Genomic DNA, 22584 nt, shown 5'->3' on the forward strand with positions numbered 1-22584 from the left:
TAACAAAACACAACAAACAAACCCAAAACTATTTTGCTCGCATCCCAAGGCAGCTTTAGCATGATACGGCTAGGGCAGAAATTCGATTTGCATTATAAAATTGAATACTCCAAATTATGCACTGAAAACTTACAAGAATGATGGCCTAAGGTAGAAGGAAAGAACGAGCAAATAGCCAGAACCATCAGATGACCACGCAAAGATTTATGAGCAAAACACACCTACAACACACTGAAAACAGCAACTTGGAACTCACACAACACTCCAAAGTCAGAAAACTTCAAACACAAACTTCACAATGAATTCCATCTATTCTCCAGAGTGAAGAACAATCCCACAGTCTCAACTAGTCGCTATCTTTCAAGCGAGAAGCGAAGCATTCAATCTAGGAGGAAGCATTCAATCAACATTTCAGCAACACTTCGTTACAATATTCATGGATAGTCTCAAATGAAGGCCAAGGTACTTATTTATAACTTCCTCTCCAAATCGAACTTCCTTTCTCTCCAATACGGGATTAAACAGCAACATTCAAACTTCCTTTAATTTGTGTTTCATTTCACTTCATTTCATTCCCTCATCAAATCACCCAAAGAATAATAATATTTAATTTGACAACAAATACATTATTCCCTCAAGTGGACGCCAACTTTAGCCAATGCTAAAATAACACTAAGTATAAACCTTTTTAATGAGAATTTCCTCCAAAGGCGTCCAACCATAAGTTATAAAATTAAACTGCATTTTGGTGCCCCATTATGAAGGCAAAATATTTCGCCAAATAGACTTAGGATAAAAATATTATTTCTCCTCTCCAAGTCGTCCAAGTCTAAATAAAATAAATATAAGGCTTAACCATTAAAATATACCTTCTTCAATTACTGACAACTGCCAATGTTGAGCTGAGGCCAAAGTACTGAACTGCATTGCTAAAAATAGCCATCTGAGCTGGAACACAGGAACCTGCCAAAAATAGTACTTACTATACATAGCATACTGCTAAAAATAGTAAATGTTTCCAAAGTGATTTTAACCACATTTTGAGCAGCCATCACAACTTACTAAAAATAGTAAGTCCAGAAAAAGTCTTCAGATTGATTTGCATGTTATACCATCGCAAAGCTCTCTAGAAAACCCAGAAAAACCCAAATAAATAAGTTGCCCTCGCCTCCACTTACTAAATATAGTAAGTCTGCCAAACTCAACTGCTTGCTATGCATATACCATCATTGCGAAGCTTTTTGAAAACCGAGAAGGAATCCAGAACCCAAATTGACTAACTCCAACACGCAAGCCACCAAAAATGTTGAAATATCCTTTCGTTGAGACATGGACCAGCTAGGACTCGAACCTAGGACCTTCCATATGCTGCTCGAGTGCACTACCACTAAGCTACTGGCCCCTCTTGGACCAGTCCATCGTTGGTCCGGGTGTGGCTTATTTCCAACACCAACACCCCCCCTTAAGCCACACCTCTCGTGTGCTTGGGGCTCCTAGCCTGGACCTGGCTTTGATACCAGGTTGAGACATGGACCAGCTAGGACTCGAACCTAGGACCTTCCATACGTTGTTGGAGTTCTCTACCACTGAGCTACTGGCCCCTCTTGGACCAGTCCATCGTCGGTCCGGGTGTGGCTCATTTGCAACACCAACACCTCCCAGAGGTAGGAAACCCTAATTTCTACTTTCTGACTAGCCTACAGGTCTCAGGAATAGGCTAACGGTCAACTGAGTTGATTATTGCTCAAAAGGGGACATTACACCTTCACCCTTGTTTAGTGACAATCAAGGGGTGCTAAAACTTGCCAAGAATCCAATCTTGCATGAGCACACCAAACATGTAGGGCTTCATTGTCACTCTATTCAATAGCTTGTTGAAGATGGAATTGTGGTCAGCAGTATGTTCCAACTATGGACCAAACTGCGGACATTCTCACCAAGTCTCTGAGCTCGAACAAGTTTGTAAAATTTAGGGGGCAACTTGGTATAGTTGATAGGATGACCATTAAGGGAGGGTATTAAAGTATTTATTATATTATTAATGGTCATTAGTTAGTCTTTAGTTAGTTTTAGTTTGTTTCCAATTTAATCATCTATTTATGATTATTTCTTTTAGAAACATCGTTTTGTAATTGCCTATGTGTACTCTTTCATCTTCATTAACTCAATTATGCAATTACCATTTCAGTTTCTTACTTTTAAACTTAGTCACCAAGAGACAGGGGTACTCGGAGATGCCATTTTTTTAATATAATTTAATAATTTCCAGAAAATATTTTGACAGAGAATTTTGAAAACAAGAACAAAAAATCAATCATACAAGAATAGTAAATAGTAAAGGCAAATTCTCTTTAAGCCATTACAATGACTGGAAATCAATCACAAAACTGTTTATGTCCCTCTCAAAGAGTCTACATTGTCAGTAGATCTGATCACTATAAATTTGCATGGATTTTTGTATCATCCAAAATACCAGTATGAAACATTATGTAGGATTATTTTATTTTATTTTTTCCTATTTCACTTTTAACACATTTTTCCCTAAGTTTACTGGTGGGAGACGTCAATTTCTAGTCAGGAGACTTTGAAGATGGTGGGAGACGGTAGCCAAAAGAACTTCGTGCATCAAGACATTTCTAGGGACATCTCTAGTCCTAGAGACACGTCTTCATCTTTCAAATGCATATCAAGGGGTGGGAGAGGCATCTCCTATTTACCATGCTTTTAAAGATAGAGACCACAGTGTTTTGCCTTGCACACACACCCCGTCTCTGACAAGGACCCTCCTTTTGTTTTTGCTTGCTTTGCTGGTCTTGTAGAGTGAGAGAAGTAGAAAATCCTAGAAGTTTGTGGAATGTAGATGTGAGGATTCAAAGGGTGTAGGTGTAAGATTTTTCAGGCCTCTAAGGAGAGCTTGAAGAACAAAGAACATAAGGGCATGAGGAGGGACTATGGACTCATTTTCAAGCCTAGGTCAAAACCCCAGCCTCTTGTGGGATGAATCATGGACCCAACACCATGCCTCCTTGAATTCAAAGATCTTTTAGCAACATTGGAATTTAGCAATAAGACATGAGGATCGACATAAATATGTGACTAAACATGAGTGAGGTTCACCATGATTTAGGAGGAGAGCAATGAAGACAAAAAACATGAGACAAAAGCATTCAAAAACCAAACTTGATTCAAGCAAATGGACAAGGAACAAAGCCAAACTTGCCCAATGTATTGGCCAGCTCAGACTTAGAAAAGAACATTAAAATAAGGAAATAATGTAAGGATAGTCTGAAACTCGGACTTTGCATAACAATTGGGATTAAGCCTTCCTACCCCCGAGTTTCACTCGAAAACTACTCCATCAAAATTTGAATCTCAGACTTTGCATTAAAATTAGGACAAAGGTCTTATTCCTAAAATGTTTCCTAATTCCATGTTTTGGTCCGAATTCCTAAAATGTTTCCTAACTCCATGTTTTGGTCCAAATTCCTAAAATGTTTCCTAACTCCATGTTTTGGTCCAAATTCCTAAAATGTTTCCTAACTCCATGTTTTGGTCCAAATTCGTAAGTGTTTCCTATCTCCAAATTTCTAATTGGAGAATCCTAATTCTTGTCTGTCTTCCAAGGTCCTGTTTTTCGTAAGTGGCAAGCCTTCCAATGACATAAATTGTTCGCACTATCAGATTTCATAATCATAGTAAAGTCTTAAGGTCTGAATCAAACTCCAAAATGCTGATTACAAAATGGAATCCTGAATTTGCATAACAAGAGGTTAATCTTCCAATGGACTAGTAGGGTCAAAGTCTCCAATGGATCTTTGTGTCGGGTATCAACTAGTATCTATCAAAATAGGACCCTTCCAGAGAAAGAGTGACAAAAGTGATGGGGTCCCATGACATCTATGCTTGAGAAGAACATGTTAAATGAATATCATTATTGTTGATCAAATAAAGATTATCTTAAGGTATTGATGACAATCACTAACCCTAATACTCCTAAAGTATGTAAAAATGATAGAAACCGCCAATGGATACGAAGGATGGAGAATCTAGCATACAGATTGAGGATGTGGTCAAAATGAGAAAGCAATTTGAAGACGAACCAAGGGAGATGGTTAGTCGAGAAGAAAATGACCTCAAGCCTTGCAAATAACATTTCCAAAAGTGCCAAAAGATTACCAAAACAAAATGAGAAACACAAAATCAAAATTTTGAAGATAATGTCTTTCTAAAGAAGATTGAGTGCAACATGTTCACAGAAACGGCTTTGATAGAAAAATCTATAAAATTTGCCAATGAGGAATGTGTGACATTGCTGGATGTGAAGTATTAAGGATCATTTTCACAATCAAAGGGTGTCATTTCCAAAATTCTAAAAAATAGTGACGAGCTACAAGAATGCTACAAGAAATATACAAAAACATAGAGATGATACCTAAATATGAGATGGAGTAGGATTTATTGTAAAAAACGGAATGAATTTATTGTAAAAATAACAACTTTTTGGCTAAATTTAATGTAATACACTAAAAGCCAAAAGTTAGTTATTTATCTAGTTGGCAATTTTGTCCTTTTGTGACACAAGTTGTAATCTTGTGCTGGGAAATGTGTAAATTTTATCCTGTAGTGGAAACAGTTAGGAAGTTGTTAGAGTCATTAAATAAGGTTGTTTAGGGTTTCTAGAAAGCAGATATGGGCCATTGAATGGATTAAATCCTGGTCGTTGATGTAAAATGTGATATCTATGAAAGGAGGCCTTCTCTCCATTTGTAAGGGGAGTGGTAGTAGCTAGCAAGTAGAATTAGAAGTAGAATAGAGTAGTGTAGGAGTTGTTGAATAGGAATTGTTGTACTAGTAGTTGAAGCAAATGAATAAAGCATTGAAGTATGGTGTTTTACCAGTTGCCTTCTCCTCTTTGCATGGTTTCTTTCATCAAATTACTTAAAGTTCAGTGATTTTAATGGTGAAGTGTGAGGATATTTGATGGATTTCTGGTTCATACCATTGGGGATTTATTGATTGTAAGTTTTTGTATATGGTTAGTTTGAGCCTATTATTGTTGTTAGTTCAATTGTGGATGTTTAATTGAGTCGTGCCAAAATTGGGTACTTAGATGTATGTTCATGATCTGAAAATCTTCCATTTTCCTTTGGAGATTGCACTATTCTTGTGGCGTTGTGAGTTTATCTCTGGTTAAGCAAGAATCAGTTTTATGTGAGGAATTTGTCTTTCTGCAGCAGCCATTATTGTCATTGTCCATAAATTTAGGTTACTTTCTCTGAACCCTATCCTTTTGCTCTTTATATAAATCAGTTTGAGAAGTGAAGCATCAATCAGATTGCCGTATCAGATGCAAACTAGCTTGTCAGATGCATAAGTTCCTTTGTGATTACCAACAAATCACATCATACTGAGTTATCCTAAGTACAATCAAGACTTGACATTCGAAACCTTGAGGTCATCTCGTTTGATCAAGTCCTATACCATATGAGATTTCCTTATTCAAGAGAGGATAGGATATACCCCTTATATTTTATTCTGTGTTGACAGAAGTGCAAACTTCCCCATCAACACACGGGAGGAAGGATGGGCCAAGAAAATTATGTTCATTGGTAGGCTTATTTGAATCAATTCAATTATGAAGCACAACACATTGCAGAAAAAAACAACATAGTCGTTGATCATCTTAGTAGAGATTCCTGCAATCCTTACGCAACCTTCTAGCTTTGACCAACCACACTATCCAAGATTTGACATGGAAAAGAATTTTGATACCATTTTTAGATGTTTAAACCAGTTAGCTCAGCGTGATGTTTAGATGAAAGGAGTTAACTAGAATTACTTGCAAAATACCATGTCTAATACTGAAACCTCAGAACATATTGAATGTATTTCTACTCATTATTATAAGGATGACTACAGAAATTTTACTATATTAAAAATTGAAACTGATAAGCAATATTTTCAGTTTATCAATATGATTAATCGTCCTTTCTTCACTTGGCTAATCACTACTGTTGCATGACCCTTTGATCAGATAAATGAATTCTTTTGCTATGCCGGACCTCAACACATTAACTCAGATTGGCAATTTTCACAAGACATGGTCATGACTGTTGTCCTCAATAAAATATTAAAATGAGAATCCTATTGTCCCTTGCATAGTTTATGACAGGCATCAACAAGAATAGAATAATTATCAACAATTTCATATTTGTGCCAAGTAGAAACAGCTAATGTGGGAATATGTGTATAATAATTTGGATTTCGAACCTCGGTTCCCATCTCCAAATACAAGCTTTAGTAGGAGCTATGATGAGTACAACAATTATCATCCAACATAAACTTTATTGTACAAGGGCAGTCATTGTTGGCCATAATTTTGGTTCAATAAACCTCCTTTATATGCAACCGGTTTACTTAGTAATGTTGGTTTGATTCTACTTAACTTGCTTAGTAGGTCATTTTAGTATTATATATAAGCATTTCAGGGAGCATAATGGGCATCAATTGTAATTTGAGTCTTATAGAGTCCTAAGGTTTGCAAATATTTGAGTATGCTCTACTCATGCACCTAAGTGCGATTTTGAGTATTATAAAGAATAATTGCATAAATATATGCAATGTTGTTTTACATATTAAAATTCAAAAGCTGTAACCATTCGGCCATCAGCTACTGCTATTATTTTTGCTTATTGTTTTGGGTCCATGCTTTCCACAGATACAACTTGTAAAAATAATAATATGAATTTGTAATTTATAATCATATGACACTATAATGTGCATTGAACTAATTTTATTTGATCTATAAATGAAGAAAAGACTACTTATGACTTCTAGAAATTCAGTTTTATCCATGTTTTTAAATATTATTTTGCAAATTAAAGTACATTTTCATGTTCAAAATTTTTTGTGAGTTTTTGTCAAGTTACCATGTCCAAGTGAAATTTGGGTCTACCAAGTATTGCCAAGTCACAATTTTTTAAAGTATGGTCCTTATACTTTTGATAGATCATCGATGTTACAATAAATCATGGATTGTGAATTTGATTATTAACTTGCTAGAATATTGTGACTTGAAATAGAATTATGCTTGTAATTGGAATTATTCAATAATATCTTGGAAGTACCTATTGGATTTAAGATTATATTTTCTATGTGATGCACATGTATAAGAGTACGAAAACTTTTGGGGTTCCATTATGGGGGTTTTTAAAGATATTTTAAGTTCCCCTTGGACAACTTGTGCACCATCACCATCCTACTCAAAGAGTACCTATGAAGGGATGGATCTTTCAAGAGTGTGATTCTACAACTACAAGTGAACAATGAAACTTGACACACCATTTCACATACACAGACGAACCTGAAGATACATCGTTCTCCCATGAATCCTAGGCACCATTGATACCTAGGACTAAGTCCACTTGTAACAGCTCTCTTTTCACTAGATATAACTAGTTTTCTTACCTCTGTATATCAACTATTTCTTTCAACCTATCTCAGACCATTGCTCTCATGGCAAGTACTCTATTTCTTTCTGAATTGTTTTTTCCTTGAGAAAAACTAAAGTTATTTGTAACACCTTTTCTATTAATATAATTATTTTCTATAAAAAAGAATTTTTCTTGGAAGACTCTATTAATTATTCTAATGTATTTACTATCTAGAAAAGTGAATCTCGACATGTACTATAGGTATAGATGGAAATATCATCGTGACCCACCATGATTTGAATGTCATCTAACAAAACACATTGATTTTATGCCGAGTACTCACCATCAGTGAGCACTTTGCAATCTTGTAAAAAGCTCACCAATTACTCAGATATTAATGAAAACCTACAAAATTGGTGTCAAATGAAAGGTGATTCACAGAGATTTCAGATGAACCCGGTCTCACATCCTGATTCGACCATTCGAGAGAGATATAAACGTTATAGCTTCAAATTTTATTGATTTCTTCCTTTCTTCCATACACACACCATCAACAACCTGCCTCAAACCAAAATGTGCCTATTTAAAATCACTCGGACCTTTTCCAACAGTTCCCAACTGATTTTTGAATGGGTAATTGTTGGAACTCAATTTTGCATTAGAAAGTTGTAAAAGTTGACAAGCAACTTTAGCAACTTTTACAATTTTTTTTGCTCTTCTATACAAACTGACTCAAAACTTCACACCTACCACTAAGTCATGTCAAAATAGACCATATGACACCAATTACATCATTTCCACTCATTTTGAACACACTTGGAGTGGTTTGACCAACGTTGACCCAGTCAGGACCTTATAGATCTATATGACTCAAATGGCATCAAAGGCCTTACAATTTGATTTGAAATGACTACAAATGGATTGAAATGACAACAAATGGTCCTTAGGACCTTATTACATGTAATGTCTGATGAATAATGATGAACAATTAGTACCAAACCAGTACTGAGAGCGGGGGGGGGTGAATAAGTACAGACAAAAACTTTCCCTGAACCAGTTTGACTGCAAAGACAGCACTTAACTGGTAATCAGTAACACCGGTCTAAATCAGGGCACTACCGGTAAAACATAGTGAGAATATGAAAGACATAAACCGGTAAACACTTAGATCTCCACACATTCTAATATCTCATTTTCACTTCACCCGTATGCATAAACAAGTAATATATCATCAGAAATATAATGACTGCCGGAAAAACCACGGTGGTGATGAATACCCACAAGTTGTTCTTTGAACTCTTCTGAAGTCCGCTCTGTTAGGAGCCTAGTCCGATTAAAGACTTTTACAATAGGTTCTGCTAGGAATTGATCCTGCTAGGGATCACCCAGTTAAGGGATGGCTAAATACCCGGTTAAAGGTTTACAACACTGTTAAAGGTTACCTCGCAAGAGGATTTGAAGAACTCATTGAATTGAGTCACCCTGTTAAAGGATTTACACAAAGCCTGTTAAAGTTACCCGGTTAAGGGATTTTCCAACTGCTGAAATGGTTAGAAGTCAACAGGTAATACACTGATCTGATAACAACACACAATGCCAAGGCAGATCCTCTTAAGCTCCTTTGCTTCTGCAATCACACTCTGCAGGTATCCACACACTTCTCCGGTTTGGCAAGAATCAAGTATCTCTTCACTTGGATACTCATATAACATTTGCCAACAACTTCAAAATGAAAAACATCATCGACCTTATAGGAAACAGATAGGTCGTTAGCATAAACCCTAAATCCTAAACATTTAGGTTTAACAATTCAACCAGTTCAATCCTGATCGTTAATCATACTGCATTGAATGCAACAGTCTTGAACAGATCTCAAGACGTTCTCCAACGTTCATTCTTTGCCGCTTCAGAAAGTTGATAACCCATCACGCGCTCTCCACCATTTACAGAGACTTCGCACATTCCTGAGGTAGATAGGATCAATCTCCATGCAAGATCCTCAAGGAAATCCTTCACGCGCACAAGGTTGGCGTGGCAAGACGATCTGATGTTCATTACAATGCTAACTCATCACAAGATGTCATCAGTTGAATCACACAGGCTTGGAAATGCATCAACCAGAAACCTTGAAGCTGAGACTACCAACCGGTAGTCATGCCAAATGAAACCCCGATACAAAACTTCCCATATACCAATTCTCATTCCAACATACCGCTTCAATTTTTCACATATACCGGTTCACAATATCACAGCGGTTCTCACATATACCGGTTCACAATATCATATCGGTTCTCTTGCCAGTTTGCTTACTTCAATATACCGGTTCATACTTCAGCATATTGACATCAATGACAATATACAATATCATCATGTCATCAAACTCTGCACATATGCCAACAATGTCCCCTTCTTAGCTTGAATCAACAAATCAAGATCAGTCTATTAACGAAGACCTCGTAGATTGATAAGGACAGGCAAAGGACACTGGACTGGTGATTTTCTCCTATTTCAGGGGGCACTTTAGAGTAAACATGGGTGGAATTAGTCAGCAGTATTGTTATCTCCAAGTCACCGGTCTAAAACTGCATTAAACCCTAGAATATCTCCTTCAAAGGCATACATGAGTCTAGAGAGAGAGTGAGGTGCTCCCTTGTCAGGTGGCCATGAGGAGAGAGAAAAAAAAAATTAAAAGAGATTAAATTTGATGCATATTACTTTATAATCTCTCCTTGGGTCACTTAAAACATATTAATAATATTAAGTTTCACCTTTCCTATGCACCTATTCCTAGTGAGAGAGTGAATAGGGAAAAGAGAGAGAAAAGGTTAGTATAAGTGGAGAAAACATATAGCATAAAGTGTATGTCCTAAATAGGACAATTATTATGAGGATAAAGTAACTATTATTTAATTCATTAATTCAATTGAGGTGTTAGGATTCCAACCCTAATTAGGGTAACTTGAGGAAAGGTTTCTAAAGGTCATTGGAGGCTCATTTCTATTCATATTTTTGGATATCATTTCTCTTTCATGTCTCCTTTGAGGAGCTTGGCAACCTTAGGGTTTTGAGAACTGTGGACACGAAAACCTCCATTGTTTGCACATCTACAGCTGTGAGAGACCAGCCAAGGGTGTGAGGAGAAGCTTCATTTTTAGAAGTTTCCTTTGGGCATCAAAGTTGGATAAGTTGTAGCAAATCTAAAGCCACCTATTTGCTTGTGTGGCCATACCATTTCAGGGTAAAGGGAGCTCAAGAAATACATTTTCAGCACCATAGTTGTTGTGTTTGTCACCAACAACACTTTGTCTAAATGTTGAATACCATACAACAATCTTTAGTGGCATTTGGAACAGCGGTTAGAAGTTATTTGTGGATTGGATGAGTGAGGTGCTTGTGTGCCTGGCCAACCCACTCTTCTCCTTGTGCAAGGTCAATACTAATACAAACTTCTTTCTCATCAGTTACTTATTGTCACACAATCATCTCAATACAACAGACAAGTTTTGGAAGGTTGCAGCAGTCTAAAGGTTATTTAAAGACATAAAAATCAGTCCATCAGCAAGCCGTCCCATCCAAGGATTTGGAGCTCACAACAAACCCCATCTCAAGGGGAAAGTACAGTTTATATATTCCATCATTATTGCCTTCAGCAAACCACTATATGTTAGCGATTTGAAGAGGAAAAGATTATATTTCTGATCTTTGTGTGTCTTTTTCTGAGTAAGCACCTCATTTTCTGAGCATACACCTTGGTTGTGTGCTACCTTTCAAGTTTACTTTAGCTACATCAAGCTACCGAGTATGTAGTTAGTGTTTTTAAGACTTCATTGGCTTTGTAATAGCACTCACATCAAAGTGCTTAATGTATTCATCTTCAATAGAAATCTAATACAAAGACAAGCTTGAATGTAATTTTCAATTTAGTTTTCAGTTTGTTTCATTGTTGTAAAAGAAAGTATTTATCACTCTTTCAAAAAATTCAAAAGAAATCATAGAAAACACATCTTCTGCAACTTTTGTCTAGCTCTAAAAGACCACCAAATAACAGGAGAACATAGTTTAATAAATTAAAACTTACAAGCAGGTTACTCAGTTTCAGATTTCAATGTTCCACTAGGGGTGGGACATTACATTACAACTTGACACAATACCAAAACAAGAAATTATTACAAAAGCCTTTATAAGGCATCAATGTGGCCAAGGTGCTCCTGCACCAATTTATTGGTTTGAGAGTCATACAACATATGTAACCTTTGAGTTGTGACAAATTTATGATTAGAATGGACTTATGTGTTCTCTAAATCATAAATGCATTAGTTTCTTTTTTTTTGTGTAGTCATGTCCTTTTTTTTCTGAAGTCTGCCAATGTCATGTAAAAAGTCACCAAATCCTGTCGAAAACTCTGAGCCTTTTAATAAAGGCAAAACGTTATTAATTTGAGAGTCATACAACATAGGTAACAAGTGAATTATGACAAATTGAATAATAGAATGGACTTATGTGTTCCCTAAATGCATTAGTTGCTGTTTTTTGTGTAATTAAGTTTTTTTTTTCTGAATTTCCATGTTTTTGCCAAGTCCTGAGTCTGAGTCAAAATTTTGGGCTGCTCAGTCCAAGTTTTCCAGCTGTGTATGGCATCAACTTGCATACATATGAAGGGAACCCATAACGTCACTTCTCCTTTGTAAGTGCACTCGTGTTTTTGTGAATAATTACTACACCAACTAGACAGGTAAGTAATTTAATAGGTATACATAGCACAAAATTTTAAATAAACTTGTTTTTATTCAGAAACACCGAGTCAACAAGGAAGCTGAGATTTCTGCCATTCAACCTATCACATAAATTCATAGGTTGATTGTTTGGTTGGAAAATTCATTAGATTATTTATCTATAATTGTCTTAATTGCATCCTTAGATTTGCAAAAGAAGTTAATACATAAAAACAAACCTTAGCCAAACAGACACGAGCTCTAGGGATTAACTCCCGGTGGTATGTAGCAAGCTTTGCAATGGCTGTTACCACAAAACAGAGAAATCTTGCTTGCCCAGACTTCTTAAGAATTGCCCCTTCATAATTGCCAACCATATCATTATTCAGTGCAAGACGACTGTCCAAGATAGAAAGAACGAAATTCAAGGTAAGTGTGGATAAATAAGTTGTAGAATAAAAAAATTTAAATATAAGTTGTACAAGACCTGGATGAAAGGTTTTCATATAGAAGCAATTCCAAGCCCTCAAATAGTTCCCTAGCCACATCCTTATGTGATATGCCACCACCTCCATGTTCACCTATTGCCCAGCATAACTGCATTGCTAACTCTGTCTGCCACAATTAAAATATTAATAAGATAAACCAGAAAAAAGGAACATCTGAAAAAGTTTGAAAGATGAATACTGAAAACTTGATAAGAAGGAAAAAAAAGGAATAACATCATATTGCAGTAGAAATATAGCTCATAAAAAGTTGCAACGTCAGCAAGCACAGACTGTTATGGCAGGCAGCTCATGTCATGATGCTATCCAAAGGTCAGTTAACCTTATCTGTCGAGTTAAACTTCAAGCTTTTCATGTCCTATTGTGGCCTGTTTGACATCCTAATATTTTCCAACATCATCTTTTGTTCTGTCAGAATGCCTCAAAATGTGTGAATTTAAAGCTTTCCAAATAGGCAATCTATACTGATAAAAAAAAGCTTATAACATAGTCAACAAGACAACAGGAACAACTATGCATTTTTCCAGCACTAAGCCAGCATCCATATATCAGGTCAAACTCCCATCTCACGGTGTTACCATTTCTTATATAAAGATCCTGGTGGGATAAGCCTCCTGAGTCAGTATCATTATACTTCATGAAATAAAAATCAGTTTGGAAATAAAGTCCAGCTAGTTTGATCTGTCACTGAGACAATTGAACAAGAAGTCTCATAGGAATTAGAACTTATGCTGGAGATTTGTGTTTACTCAAAAGCAAATATGAAGTTAGTTCACTTGTGCATATATTAGATCTTTGATCACAAGGCTTCATCTGCTATTCAAGAGCTGGAACACTCTCCAGCTATGGCATATAAATCTTGATCCTCTTTGGATGTCTCTAGTTGCTCCTCCTGACATAAAAATCTTGTTGAGATATATTGTTAGATGTTAGATCATTCTTTACAAAAATTGTAGTGTTTGTTCAAGAATCAAACTCCTTTTTACTGTGACCCAGTTATGAAGATATAGGTAACTCCCTACATTTTGAAGTTTTCTGCCATGGCTGGAGGAAAACTTTTGAAAGCCCCTTCCAACTTATTGGAATATTTCTTCATATTGTTGCAAAAAAGATCACGAATTAGCAAAAACACTTAGTCTATTTTCCTCAATTTTCTTTGTAAGCTAATGGGGTGGTAAAAACTGAAATAATAAAATAATAAAAATTAAGTTGTGGAAAATAACTTTACATTATATTTTTAAAAAGACATCTTATATTGAACTATTTAAAAAGGTTGTTATAAGAGTTAAAAAGTGTTGCTAGGCTCAAGGTCCTAAAAGTAGGTGATTAAAAGGACACTTTGAGGGGATAAATGAAATAGAACATAATATTTTATTATTTTCCCTCAAGATAGTTATATAAGGGAAATTGTTTTCAAAAACAGGTTTTCTTTCTCATTTTATCAATTTTATTTCCAAAGAATGAACATGAGTTCTTCTATTGCCTGACAAAAAAATGGAAAACCCTTCTAGCAAGATGGTTTCAAGGACGGAAATCGTCCTAGCCATTAAAGTAATTCCACACATGGATCACCATTGTACCACAATGGTTGAAGATTTCCGGTTTTCAGTTCATTGATTTTTGGAGTGAAGTTTCCAAAATAAAATAGTGATCATGATAAGAGTTATTTTCTACCAAGTGAATTCTTGTTGGGTGCCAATAATATTTAATATCGTAGAGGCTATCTTTGTTTTCGCTGGTCATACCTGTACCTGTTGACGTGGCGAAAGTCGCATCGCTGCAACTCTATTCAGCCAACACAGAATAGAATGATCTCGCCTTGTATCCTATCCTCTCTTGTATAAGGAAGCCCTAATGCTGTTTTTAATCGATCAAAGGAGACAACCTCAAGGTTCCAAATGTCAATTCTTGATTGCGGGATAACTCAACGGTCGATGTGTTTTGCTGGAAGCACAAGGAGCCTTATGTTTTGCAACAAGTTGGTCTGCATCCTATGGTGCTGCGATTCTCAACCTGCGAAATAAAAGCAAAAGAGAAGGGTTTAGGGATCCTAAGGACAGCGATAAGAATGACTAGTGTAGCGGGTAGACATATTTCCATTAACAGATTCTTGTTTTGCCAGAGACACCCTCACGACTAGACAAGAACAGTGCAATCTCCAAGGGATGAAGAATTTTTCAGACCGGAGACACTCATTTAGGCACCCAATTTTGGCGCAGCCTAAGACGAACACCTACAGTTGAACTAAGCACAGTTTGGGTTCAAACTAACCATGCACGGTGACCTACAATCAGTAGGCCCCCAATGGAATGAACCTGAAATGCATCAAATACCCCTCCACATTTTGCCATTAAAATCACAGAACTCTAATTCTAACTAGCTGAAAGAAACCATGCAAACAGAAGAAAACAAAGACAACAAACACCATATTTCAATGTTCATATATTTGCTTCAGCTGCCATTACAACAATTTCAGCAGTATTTCTATACTACTCCTAAAATTTAACCTTCTACAAAACTTCTAACCTATTCTAACTGAAATCTAACAATCTAACCGTTTACAAAGAAAGGCATCCTGCCTTTTATAGATTTTACAGTTCGAATCGGTGGCCAAGATTGACTGCATCCAAGGGCTGCAATCTGCCTTCTAGAAGTTGGCAGCTTTAACCCATGCCTACACAATTCCCAGTTATCCCTTCAACCACCTTCTCAACTACGTACAACTGTTTGGCTTTAACTCGGTCCACCTAGTAGTTGGGGATAACTGACCACAACTGACCTGTGTTCCACTTTGTTTCAAAATATCTTGAGCGGGACCCACAGGCAGCTTTACATTAAACAATTTCAGTTTTTAGGAACTGAACTTCTGGAACTAAATCCAGCAGTGAATTCTTCTAAGGATGCACATTTGGAGTGCTCCTGCATGTTCTTTATCTTCACTCTAGTTTTCCAGTAGTCTGGTGATGGCGCACTTCCCAATGCTTCATCGTTGATCAAGTCTTCACCTTGCATCGTTTATCTGCGAATAATCAATTTCGACTTGGATTAATCACTTTGAAAAATTAAATAAATTAATTTGACAAATATTAAATTTTATTTAACATCTGGCTTTGTCTTGGTGGATGAAAGATCCCTGATGGATCTCTTTTACTAATCTGCTGTAATTTTTATTATTTTAAATTGATTTTTCCTGTTTATTAATATTTTCTTTCAGATATAGACAGAAGTTGCAGAAGGGTTGGATTCTTTTTGTATTTTGATGATTTTTCAACAAGTAAATAATGAAGTACAAGTACATGAACAAAGTACTGAAAATGAAGTTCATATACAGCAAAAACAAATTCGATTCAAGGCAGATTTCTGAATATAAAATCAAATATTTGACCAGATGAAGATTTCCAATAATTTCAGGAAGATTACAATCAGGAATAATCCCAACCTGGATGCTGAAAGAATAACATAACCAGGAATGAAGCTGGGGCAAGATTCCAGCCCTCCAAGTGCTGCACGTGGGAAGGAAAGTGACTGCCACGTACAGTCGTACGGCTGCCAAGCACACCCAACTGGTTAGAAACCCCAAACCCCACGCTGAACTCTGTCAAAATCGCTGAACCTCCAGAAATAATGTCGTACAATCTCCAAGATGCTAATAGCTGCAAACAAATCCAAACCACTGGATTGGGGGCTACGTCCCAAATAGGCAAGGCATTGGGTTTGGCGTCCCAGATGCTGAAAAGCTCTTCCAAAGCCAAATCTCAAATCCAAGATGTAAAATGTGCAAAAGATAGCAAGAATTAGGTATAAACTTGCTTATAACACCTTCCCACTTAGCTCGAACCCTAAAAGTGACTCAATGGGGCGTTTAGGGTTAAAATGTTATATTTCTCATTTTAAGTTGCCAAGTGCATAGAAAACGACCTTTTTTCAAATATAAAGAAATCCGTTCACTGAAAAGATCCGAGTCAAAAGAGAAATATTTAGAAGAGTCCAAGACCTTTCCAACGAGCTATTACACCAAGGGATATGCATCCAGATGAGGCCTAAAACCCCTTATTACTCCAAAATGGCTATAAACATAGCTTTATTTAATTAATTAAACGCTAACATAGGAAATATTTAAATATATTAAAAATATATCCCAAATAGCTGTAGAAGGGTCAAATGACTCCAAAATCCTAAAACGGACCCTGTCACCTGTCTGTGACTGATGTCGGAAATCATGGATCAACTGGCAGTCTCATCCCTAAAATCTAGGGATGCTCCTACAAACTAGGAAACACACCCAAATCTCCTGAAACTGAAACCAAGGAATGGTCTCATGGAACCCCAACCCTGGACGTTGTCACATCCTCCTAAAAAGTAGGAATTGCCAAATTGCCTCCTAAAATCAAGGAACTGCTCCAAACTGGCTCCAAATTGCCTGTAAAGCCAAAATCCAATCACTATATGCACTAAATGAGTCCCAATCAACCTCTGCTAGCCTACGAGACTCCAATGATAGGCCAACTCCTCCGCCTCTGATGTCCACTCTAGAAAGGGGACATGACAGTGGAGTTAGGGCTTGAGAAGCTCTTTGTGAAATGTATCTTTTAAATGTCTCTCCTTAAACGTGAAATCCGATCCTTCGTCTTGATTCGCTCTCCCACTTAGATGAAATTCAGGCCTGAGAGGTGAACTGCGAGATGTTAAGTTCAAGCCTTTTTAAGAAGCATATCCAATTTCGAACACTTCACCTAAAATGTGAGATTTTGGCTTTCCATTTTAACACCACCCTTGTGAAATTTTGTGTGATTTTACCTTTTTTAATCACCTAAGTCCTGGTATTTCGGGCATACAGGGGGGTTTTGAGAGATTTACTTTTTAGGTTATAACCCCCCTTTTGGCAATTTCAGGTTCAACGGGTGAAATGAGAGATGATCTTTAACTTATGTTTATTTGCTCTCCTGACTTTTCGGCTAAATGAATTTTCGGGTAAATAAGCGATTTTTTCATTTTCTTGATTTACCTAGATGCCATTTACTTGCCACAGAACTCAACCATTTGACCAAAAAAATGCGACCTTATGCAAGACGCCTTTGGACTCTATGAAATTTGGCTTTAATGGGCAATTTTGACTTGTTATTTCCTCGTTTGTCCTCTTCACTGATGATTTTCGGGCCTTTGGACGATTTGCGTGAAGCTTTAGGGTTTGGAATTTTCGGCCTACCGGCCGATTTTGAAAGTTTAAACTTCATTATTCTTTTTCGGCTTGAAGGACACTTTGGCGAACTCAGTCTATGTTATGATTTTCGGTTCATGAAGTGAAATTGTGAACTTTGGTTTTCTTTTTTAGTGTTTTTGGCCTTTAAGGCGATTTTGCGAATTGGTCATCTTTTATGCTTATTGGCTTAATGAGGGCCCTTTTTGCGAACTTGACTCCTTGTGTGAATGCCCTTTGTTGGTGTTGGAAATAAGCCACACCCGGACCGACGATGGACTGGTCCAAGAGGGGCCAGTAGCTCAGTGGTAGAGCACTCCAGCAACGTATGGAAGGTCCTAGGTTCGAGTCCTAGCTGGTCCATGTCTTAACATGGTATCAGAGCCAGGTCCAGGCTAGGAGCCCCAAGCACATGAGAGGTGTCGCTTAAGGGGGGGTGTTGGTGTTGGAAATAAGCCACACCCGGACCGACGATCGACTGGTCCAAGAGGGGCGAGTAGCTCAGTGGTAGAGCACTCCAGCAGCGTATGGAAGGTCCTAGGTTCGAGTCCTAGCTGGTCCATGTCTCAACACCCTTTATAAATTTCGGGTCTTTAGATCGAAATGTGAGATTTTGAACTTTGCATTTCGGCATTTTAAGCCAATTTTGAGTAGTTTAAATGTTTTTCGGCCTTAGAGGTCGAATCTGCAAATTTGGGCTTTGTTATGGTTTTCGGCTCATAGAGCCATTTTGCCCGATTTTATTCTTGGAGTCGTTTTCGGCCTAAAACCCGATTTTGTGAGCTTTTGAACTTCGCATTTCGGCATTCACAGGAAAATGTGTGGCTTTGGTCTTTGCCCTTGAATCGAACTTCGGGCATTTAGGCTTAGATTCGCAATTCTCCACCAAGTTGCCTTGTGATTTTACATTTTCGGCCAATGAGGTTATTTTGCGAGCTTTTGAGATCTTCGGGCAAATGAGCCCCCTTTGCGCGATTTTGAGCTTTTAGTTCATTTTTCGGGATTTTGAGCTTTTAGTTCATTTTTCGGGATTTTGACGGGTGTTGCAGAGGGTTGGGTTTCTCAGGTTTTTAGGAGGTATGAGACACGTTCATTTTGGTTCTACTACCGCCAAAAGCCTCTCATCTCTCCTGGGCGATGGGGGTCCCTTGTCTCAGACGGGGTATGTGTGCAATACGCACAAGAGTACCTAGCCATACCAATCTATTTGCAGGGGCTTGCTGGCCATACTTATTGGGATTGTAATTTTTGAATGGTCACTTGGGTGTTGGGAAAATTTTGATTTTCAAACTTAGCCACACCCTTCCCTTTAGTCTCTTGCCTCTTGATTGGCTGCATGCCGGTTTTGCCGTACAAATCAGAAGAGACTGTACTTTTCAATCCAAACCACATTTTTATGGAGTTTTATTTTTGTCAAAACAAGCTGCCTTCCTGGCCACAACTATTAAGGGTCTACTCATACTTCAAACACAATAATATTCATTCGCATTGCATCACAGTATATACAAGTTGATGTCGCCTTTTGGAGTTGACCTACAACTCAAGTTTAGTTGCTGCAATTTTTGCAGACCTGATCATAGCTCTCAATCAATTAATATTGCCTCATTAGTAGTCATACATGTGTTTGTACTGGAGCAGCATTTTTTTGGGTGAGTACTGGGCCATGCACTTCCAGACCAATGGGAGTACAACAGCAAACATAAATACCTCTTTGCATGTCAGCAGTTTCCTAACAATTTTCAGAGTTGTCCTCAATATATCCAGCTTCCTTGCTCTAACTAGTCCTTCATGGTATGACAGTATTTTACATTTCTTGTATTTGAAATTAAAACTAATCTGATGCAGTTGATGGTTTGAAGAAAAATTAATCATTTTCTAGTTTGTTGCTGGATGTTTCTCAGATTTTAAATATTGATCTTTTATTATAATAAATGGACGGTTTACTGCCAGTAGTTTGATTTTTATTGTTGAAGATCCTAGACAGTTTATCATCCGATCCATGCTATTATTGTAAGAAGATACTAATTGGTTTAACCACTCGGTCCATTTCATTTCATATCATTCACCACAAATTTGGTGTGATCCAAAATTGGATGATATAGTCTAACATTTTAGCGTTGACACATTTCTTCTTGTTATCTACTAGTTTGGCATGATCACAATTTAAATATCATTATCTAACATTTTGGAATTGATCAATTTTGTCAATTTGATTTTGTTGTAATTTGGTCAGCTAGCAGGCAAAAAGTTTCCGGTTATTTTTCATTGTATTCATTCTTGTCTCCTTATGTTCTCACCTTGCCCACATCAAGAACTTGGTGATAAGAAAGAGCTAAGATTTGAGTTGATTGTTAAAGTTTTGATGGGTCTTAGTTAACTGTCATATCAGGGACTTTAAAAGATGTATGCTATAGAATGAACTCCAAAGTGTTCCATAAAAGACACACAAAGGGTGAAAGCTACACAAAATATAATGTCAAGCAAAAAGTGTTTTAGCCATCATGTGATGGTCAACAATGTCTCTGAATGTGAAGGATCAGATGAGATCTCAGCCACCTTTCACTCAAGTAGTATATTTGTAAATTTAGGGATATGCTTATGAAGATTTTTGTTAATTATTGACAAAAGAACTTGCTGGAATTTCATTTTCTTCTTTACTAATTGTATACACATTGTATTACTATGACTTGTTAAACTCATTGTGCAGCACAATTTCTTCATATGGCATTAAATAATTTCATCTTTACCATTGGCCTATGATTTGTGCATGATGGGATTCAATCATTCTCTAATGAATATGGGAGACAAAATCTCTTTATCCTTCATCTTCAAAGTTTCAAATTGTCTCCCATGGGTTTGGAGCTTTGCCTTTTTCACTTTGTCGTCTCCTTGAAGCTTATCCCACATTTTTCTTTTGCCAATGTTCAATGCATGACTTTGACATTCCAATTTAGTTAGACCAATGTTGAAAATTTTGCCAGAACTCTTTTGACTCGCAAGTACTCCAAAATCAAAATTCCAAGCGAGTAACTCGCCCAAAAGCGCTCCAATGAGTTTTTGAAAAACTTGTGGCAATTTTTTCCTATATAAATCCCAAGTAAATTCCAAAAAAAATGCAAGTTCTGTATTAAAAACTCATCCAAATTCATAAAATTTATTTTTTCTTGCTTGCAGTTAATAAACGTCATTTTCATTGGTGGTAAAGTTTCAAAGGCCTTATTTTGGGGTTGGTAGTGAGGGATCCACCCCTCAACCCCACGATGTATTGCACCAAGGAGCACAAGGGGCCATTGCCCCTCAACCCCCAAAACCACACAAGGGGTGCTGCCACTTGACCCCATTGGCAGCATTGCCCCCAAACCCCCACAAGGGGCACTGCTCCTTGATCCCACTGGGGGTGTTGCCCCTAGACCTCCATGAGGGGCACTACCCCTTAACCTCATTGGGGTCTCCACTCACAAATCTCCATTCAATATTGGAATCTATTGAATCACAAACTTAATTACAATGAGGGGGTGATAGGGAATAGGGATATAACTCTTGAGTGTGCCTATTTAGACATTATTATTGCAAAACTTGCCAAAAATATCTTTAGATGAGGCAGCTTCTACATAAGGCATGGCTAGTGGAAGTCGCATTATGACTCATTTAGAGTTGAACTTGTTTTTTGGTTTATGGTATGTATTAAATTTTAATTTTGAATTATGTATGATGGAAATTAAAAATATGTTCAACAAATTTAGTAATATTTGTGTTTTTGAGGAATATTTTTAAACATTTATGTATATAAAATGCTTGATAAAATTGCCAAGTTGTTGACAAGTTTTTCCCAAGTTCCGAATTTTTAAAATTTTTGGGCTTGCCGAGTTATTGTCAAGTCCGAGGTTTTCAACTATGAGTTAGACCACTTAGAATTGCATTCATAACTTTAGCATTGTTCTCACTTTTGCCCTCTTTCCGGCTTGATCTGTTGGTGGAGTAGATGGTGCCACATAGCCATTCACAATATATTGCCATATATCAAAACCTCACACTCCAAAAGGTATAGTTGTTCCCATTGAACAATGGGGCTTGGTTTGAGGAGAAACCTTCTTGACTTGCCATGTGTGTTCTTAAAATCTTTCCTTTAAGCTATTAGGCTTTTTCGAAGGAACATGCTCTGATACCAATTGAAGAAAAAGACACACTTATACTAAGAGAGGAGGTGAATCAGTATGAGACCAGCTTTTACAATTTATAAACTTTAGCAATCGCAAAGTAACAATCAAAAGCATCTACACAAGTATGATCTACAATTTAGAACACAAGATGCACAAACGATTGACGTTGAAACCCTTGCGGAAGAAAACCATTGCAAAATATTGCTTATATAGGAAACTTCTTACAATCTTCATAGGCAACAACCCACAGGAGACACCAATCCCCTCCACTAAGCACCAACTCAGCAATAGACACCAATCTCTTTAAATGAGAGGCACCAATCTCCTGATCTATTATAATAGAAGACACCAACCTTCAAAATGCAATGATTTGTTTGTGACTTCTTCTTGGATCTTCCCTAAATCACCTTCAAAAATCTGCTCACTCCTTCAACAAAATTTACCTTAAAAACTCTACTCTGAAATCTACAAAATATGTCCACTCAGATTTGCAAAAAGATCTTCAATGAATTCTCTTAAATGTATGTTAAAAATCTGCACACAATCTCCTTCACATTATTTGCATAAATGCTGCTC

At 37.0% G+C, this 22584-nt stretch overlaps 1 protein-coding gene across 2 annotated transcripts in view; it reads right to left on the bottom strand.

Moving 5' to 3' along the window:
• LOC131045338 (uncharacterized) overlaps nt 1-22584 on the bottom strand; it is a 290081-nt gene that overhangs the window by 39578 nt on the left and 227919 nt on the right. For both annotated transcript variants that reach the window (XM_057978918.2, XM_057978917.2), the window contains 2 exons: nt 12633-12760; nt 12385-12544 (listed from right to left, as the gene is read on the bottom strand). In XM_057978918.2, coding sequence (XP_057834901.1) covers nt 12385-12544; nt 12633-12760 — 288 coding nt within the window. The remainder of the gene's footprint in view (nt 1-12384; nt 12545-12632; nt 12761-22584) is intronic.

Source organism: Cryptomeria japonica, chromosome 8 (assembly GCF_030272615.1).
Source record: "Cryptomeria japonica chromosome 8, Sugi_1.0, whole genome shotgun sequence".
Taxonomy (NCBI): Eukaryota; Viridiplantae; Streptophyta; class Pinopsida; order Cupressales; family Cupressaceae; genus Cryptomeria; species Cryptomeria japonica.